The sequence below is a fragment of the Taeniopygia guttata genome, chromosome 25, assembly GCF_048771995.1.
Source record: "Taeniopygia guttata chromosome 25, bTaeGut7.mat, whole genome shotgun sequence".
Lineage (NCBI taxonomy): Eukaryota > Metazoa > Chordata > Aves > Passeriformes > Estrildidae > Taeniopygia > Taeniopygia guttata.
In genome coordinates, this window is record NC_133050.1 from 6,052,929 (window position 1) to 6,058,797 (window position 5,869).

Sequence of the window (5,869 nt, forward strand, 5' to 3'; positions counted from 1 at the left end):
CTGGTGTGGATGGGGACACGGGCACGGAGCAGGGCCGAGTCACCTTTGTGGGGATCACAACATCAATGCCAAAGAGCCTCAGAGTGTGGCACCACTTCCCAACAGCAGGACCCCGGCCCAGAGCATGTGGGGACAATCCTCAGGGTGTCACCGGCTCGAGGTGGGACCCCAGAATCCCCCAGTCACCGCCAGCCCCACACCAGCCAAGGCTTTGCACAAGAATTAATGGGCAGAGCCAAGCCCAGCGACGTCGGAGGATTCGCCCCCGCTGCGTTTATCCCGGAGCCAGTCGGTGCTTGAGCACGGAGCCGAGCAGGGACCAGGGGGACTTCAGCAGCTCTGAGCACCGCCAGGTAAGCCAGAACCAGGTGGGGGAGCAGCCCCACACCGCGAGTGGGTGCTGGCAGCAGAGTGATGGGGATGGGATTTGTGATCCTGGAGAAACATTTCCCTCTTGTGGACAAACACCAACAGCCTCGGGGCAGGAGCAGGGTGATCTCCCCAGGGCTCTGCCGGCAATTCCGGCAGCTGTGGGGTCGCAGGAGCAGCATCCCCGGGGTTCCGTGGCGTGACAGGGTGACAGGGTGACACTGTCACTCACTGGCCACGCCTGGGCTGTGCCCAGCCCACGCGGCATCGCGGCTGTCAGTCCTGACAGCACCCCTGGGCGCATCCCACCTGAAATTATGACCTCCCTGCCCTAATCTCCCGCTCTCACACCCTGCCAGCTCCCTCCCACACTCAGCACCCACTCCCTTCAAGGCACCCCACATCTGTGGTGGGTGCACCCCAAATCTCCTGAGGTCAGTCCCCCCGGGGAACAGCAAGCTCCAGGCGGGGCTGCTGCAGCCTGGCCAGCCTCCCTGTCCTAAAAAAACCCCATGAGCAGCTGGAGCTCAGCCAGAGCTGGCTGGGACCCTGAGCCCCCACGCTGCCATGCTCCTGCCTCCTGCCTCCCTGATCTGGGAGAAATGTGACCCACACACCCCCTGGCCTGGCACCAGGCTGCAGGTGGCTCTGGGTTGGCAGGGAAAGCACAGAAAGCTGAAGTTTGGCCCCAATCCTTGCTCAGCCCTTCCATCGAGGGTGGGTGTCCAAGTGCTTTGCCCCTGCTCCTGATGCAGCACCCAGAGCATTGCATTCAGGGTGAATCCTGAACCACTTGCTAAGTCCCAAAACTGTCCCCAAGGATAGCAGGGGCACACCGGGGCTCTGCTCAGCCCCAGCCTGGCAGTGCATGCTTGGAACTGGGAGCAGACCATGCCTGGAGCAGGGTGAGCCCCAGGGCAGCTGAGGTGGGCAGAAGGGCAGGGACTGGGCAGGGAGAGGGTCCCCACCATGCTCCGGCTGCTCTGCGCCGCTCACCAGACTCCAGCAGGCTCCACGCCGGGGTGGCACCCAGCCACGGTGCCCAGGAGCAGGGGAGGCACCCAGAGCTTTCTCTTCCAGCCGCAGACATCAAGGCAGCATCCGTGTTTAATGTCAGAACAGCAGCACACAGCATCCACAGCCTGTGGGGTCTCCACCCTGAGGGGCACCGGTGCCCCCGACCCTCCTGCACATGCACAGCGTCCCCGGTCTGCCCGGTCTGGCTCTGCCACGGCCCCGGGGATGCTTCCCCCGGCCCCGGGGATGCTTCCCCCAGCCCGGGGATGCTTCCCCCAGCCCGAGGATGCTTCCCACAGCCCCGGGGATGTTCTCCCGGCCCCGGGGATGCTTCCCCCAGCCCCGGGGATGCTTCCCCCAGCCCCGGGATGCTTCTCCCGGCCCCGGGGATGCTTCCCTCGGCCCCGAGGATGCTTCCCACGGCCCCGGGGATGCTTCTCCCGGTCCCGGGGATGCTTCCCCCGGCCCCGGGGATGCTTCCCCCGGCTCCAGGGATGCTTCCCCCGGCCCGAGCCCGTCCGGCCCGGTTGTGTCCAGCCCCTGGCCGGCCACGGGCGGCTCGGCCCCGTCACTGCCGCTGCCACAGGTAGGTCTGGATGGAGTTTGCCGGAGCCACGGCTGCCACCAGGCCGACGGTGTCCGCCAGCCCAAAGGTGATGTCCTGTGGGGACCTGGGAGGGGACAGAGCGGTGGTCAGACCTGCAGCACCTGCACAGGGCCCGGGGGGATGGGGTCTCACAGAGGGATGGAAGGATGGGGGTCCCACAGAGGGATGGCAGGATGGGGGTCCCACAGAGGGTTGGCAGGATGGGGGTCCCACATGGGGCTGGCAGGATGGGGGTCCCACATGGGGCTGGCAGGACTGGGGTCCCATACAGACCTGAAGGGACAGGGGTCACACATGGGGCTGGCAGGATGGGGGTCCCACATGGGGCTGGCAGGATGGGGGTCCCACAGAGGGATGGCAGGATGGGGGTCCCACAGAGGGATGGCAGGATGGGGGTCACACAGAGGGATGGCAGGAGGGGAGTCCCACAGAGGGATGGCAGGACAGGGGTCCCACATGGGGCTGGCAGGATGGGGGTCCCATACAGAGCTGAAGGGACAGGGGTCCCACAGAGGGATGGAAGGATGGGGGTCCCATACAGAGCTGAAAGGACAGGGGTCCCACAGAGGGTTGGCAGGACGGGGTCCCATATGGGGATGGCAGGACAGGGGTCCCACATGGGGATGGAAGGATGGGGGTCCCACATGGGGCTGGCAGGATGGGGGTCCCATAGAGGGATGGCAGGACAGGGGTCCCACATGGGGCTGGCAGGATGGGGTCCCACATGGGGCTGGCAGGATGGGGGTCCCACAGAGGGCTGGCAGGATGGGGGTCCCACACAGGGGGCCAGGCTGCATCACCCACCGGTTCAGAACCACCACAACCACGGCCCCGTCAGGGCGCAGGAAAGCCGTGTACTCCAGCGCTGTCTTCTTGGACTCTCTGGAGGCGACGAGCCCCACGCGCTGGGATCCCTCAGGGATGAATTTACTGAATAGACAAATGAGAAGTGAGCTCAGGGTGGGAGTGGGACCCAGCAGAACTCCTCTTGAGACAAATTTGCCTTGCATCTCTCAGGACAAGCTGCTGCTGGAGCCCAGGCAGGTTAGCACATGCTGTGGGCTCCAGCCCACCTGAAGTGCCCCATGTGATAGAACATGGGCTGTTTGTAGAAGATGCCTTCACTGCTGTCCACGATGATGGGGCTGTCCACGTAGTTCTTGACCCAGTTAGGGCCCCCCTCCAGATCCAGAGCCAGATTCCAGTCGGTCCAGCCGGACACATAGTGGTTCAGATTCTGCAACAGGACAGCTCAGATGCCTGCCCAACACCAACAACCCTCCCCAGGGCCCAGCACCCAGGGGCCTCACCGTCAGGATGCTGTGGCTGTACTGGTTCCCCCGCTCCCAGCAGCCCAGAATCACATCCCGCTCCCAGAAATGGGCCCCAATGCACGCCTCCGTGGCCAGGATAAAGTAGTCAGGGAAGAGCTCATGAGTGGGCAACACCGTGTCCTGGATGGGGCCGATGAAGTCCAGGTACCAGTGGATGCCGATGCCGTGGACGTAGCGAGCTGCCCCCTCGTCCTCCAGCACCTGGCAGGGAGAAGAGTGGATCCCATGGGGCTTGACTGCCAGCCCTCCTCAGGACGGAGCACCCAAGCCCCCCACAAGGCCAGGGGCTCTGTCCTGGGTCACCACGCTGGCACACGCCCCCACCAGCCTCACCACTCTGGCCCAGTGCGGGAGGTGGAGCCGGTTGTCGTCCAGGATGATGAGCTGGACGTGGCGGTGGGAGCTGTTGGCCAGCGCCGGGCCCAGGTCCCGAGCGATGAAGTCCCGCTGCTGCTCGGCTGTGAAACCCAAACACTGGAAGGGGTAGTTGTTGATCAGCCCAGCCGTGGGCTCGTTCTCTGCTGTCACTGCCCAGAATGTCACATTGTGCTTGGCGTATTCATCCAGGAATCTGGCGTGGGGGAAGGGGTGAGTGGTGAGGAGTCCACTGCGAGTCCCCCGGGTGTTGCCCCGGTCCCCCAGCAGCTCCTCACCGTACAAAATAGTTGGCCCAGGTCTTGTGGTACTTGTCCCCTGCCTGCCCCTTCAGTGTCCCCTTCCCCACGTAGGACTCGCTGGTCTTCAGCCACGTGGGGGACGTCCAGGGGCTGGCATACAGTGACAGCAGCCGCTTGCTCATGGCCGAGGCTCGGTGAAGGAGGGGGATCTGCAGGAGGAGGAGGTGTGTCACAGCCCCTGTGACCCTCCAGCCCACCCTGCTCCCTCCCAGCACTCGCCTTCAGCTTGGTGTCCTCGTCTCGCAGGCTGAAGTGGGCGAGCTCGTAGTCGTAGGGGACGTCGTCGTAGGTGTAGGCATGGAGGGAGAAGTCGCAGCTGGCCATGGGGAGCCGGATGAGGTTGTACTCCAGCCCTGCCACCACAGCGGGACACGAGGTGTCCAAAACGTGCCAGCACCCACAATCCCCATCCCCATCCCACCTCCCTCCCCGACATCCTACCCTCCTCAGAGAAGTAGGAGCGCAGCAGGTGATCCTGTGCTCCTTCTGGCAGGGATAAGATGTTGATGGCGGCCGCGTCGGTGATGGAGCCACCAAAACCCTTCACCCTCTGGAACCGCTGCGTCGTGTCCAGCGTGAGGACAACATCTGCAGGGAGGGGAGCCCAGCATGACGGTGGGTTGCTGTGGGCTCCATCCCATCCCTGCCATCCGTGGCAGTACCTGAGGGGCAGAGCCTGCGCTGGAATTTCCCCTCGCTCCGCTCCAGCCGCTTGCCGGCCTTGCTGCTCTCATACTTGACGAAGTAGCCTGGTGCTGGCAGGACCAGGGGGTCCAGCGTGTCACAAAAGGTGGCATTGCAGACGCAGACCATGGCATCATAGCCGAAGTACTTGGGGCTGCAGGGCCGGGCGCCTGGGGGGCACGGGAGGGTGGTGGGGGCATCCTCAGGGACGTGTCCCTGCCTGCCCCGGGGGTGATGCCACTGCTCCTGTGCTCCACAGCCCGGAACCTCCCCAGCACCGAGCTCCGAGCTGCCTCCGGACCCCCAGACAACTCCCGGGCATCCCGGACAACTCCCGGGCATCCCTGACAACTCCCGGGCATCCCGGACAACTCCCGGACCCCCGGACAACTCCCGGGCATCCCTGACAACTCCCGGACCCCCGGACAACTCCCGGGCATCCCTGACAACTCCCGGACCCCCGGAAAACTCCCGGACCCCCGGACAACTCCCGGGCATCCCTGACAGCTCCCGGGCATCCCTGACAACTCCCGGACCCCCGGACAACTCCCGGGCATCCCTGACAACTCCCGGACCCCCGGACAACTCCCGGGCATCCCTGCCCGCGGACTCCAAAGGTATTCTCTCCTCCTCACCGCCACCAGACCCCCGTCCCCTCCACCCGCCCCCGGGTCCCCCTCGCTCACCTGCAGCCCGGTGCACGGCCAGCAGCGCCAGCAGCAGCCGCCAGCACGGGACACCGGCAGCCCGCATGGCCCCGCCGCTCCCGGTGCGCTCGGAGCCGGCCCGGTAGCACCGGCTCCGTCACCGGCCTTGCCTTTAAGGCAAGCTCGTCCCGCCCACGCCCGGTGCAGAACGGCACCGATTCTGGGCGGGCCTCACCCCGGTCCTTCCCCCGTGCCCGTTCTGACACCGCGAACCGGGGAACCCCGGGGTCGCTTCCCCCCGCCCCGTCCCCGAGAAGCGCAGGAGGTCCCGGTCCCGGTATCGGTATCGGTGCCGGTCCCAGTCCCGGTCCTGATCCCGGTCCCCGCTGCCTCCCCACGCCCCGACGGCACCGGTCCCCCCGCCCCGCCAAGCCGCTACCGGGAAACCGGGAACCGGCACCCCGTGACCGCTCAGCTGACCGCCCGCCCCGCCCCGTTCGGCCCCGCCCGCCCCGTGACACCGGCCCCGTGGGC

General features: G+C 66.1%; 1 protein-coding gene across 1 annotated transcript; it reads right to left on the reverse strand.

Annotated features, from left to right (window-relative positions):
- Positions 1–1,458: 1,458 nt before the first annotated feature.
- Positions 1,459–5,774, reverse strand: LOC100227578 (lysosomal acid glucosylceramidase). Its single transcript, XM_030291529.4, has 10 exons — positions 5,375–5,774; positions 4,667–4,858; positions 4,446–4,592; positions 4,224–4,357; positions 3,981–4,153; positions 3,661–3,898; positions 3,304–3,528; positions 3,067–3,230; positions 2,798–2,923; positions 1,459–2,057 (listed from the first exon to the last, which is right to left on the reverse strand). Exons 1-10 carry the CDS (start codon positions 5,439–5,441, stop codon positions 1,955–1,957), a joined length of 1,569 nt encoding a protein of 522 aa, XP_030147389.4. The 5' UTR covers positions 5,442–5,774; the 3' UTR covers positions 1,459–1,954.
- Positions 5,775–5,869: the final 95 nt, after the last annotated feature.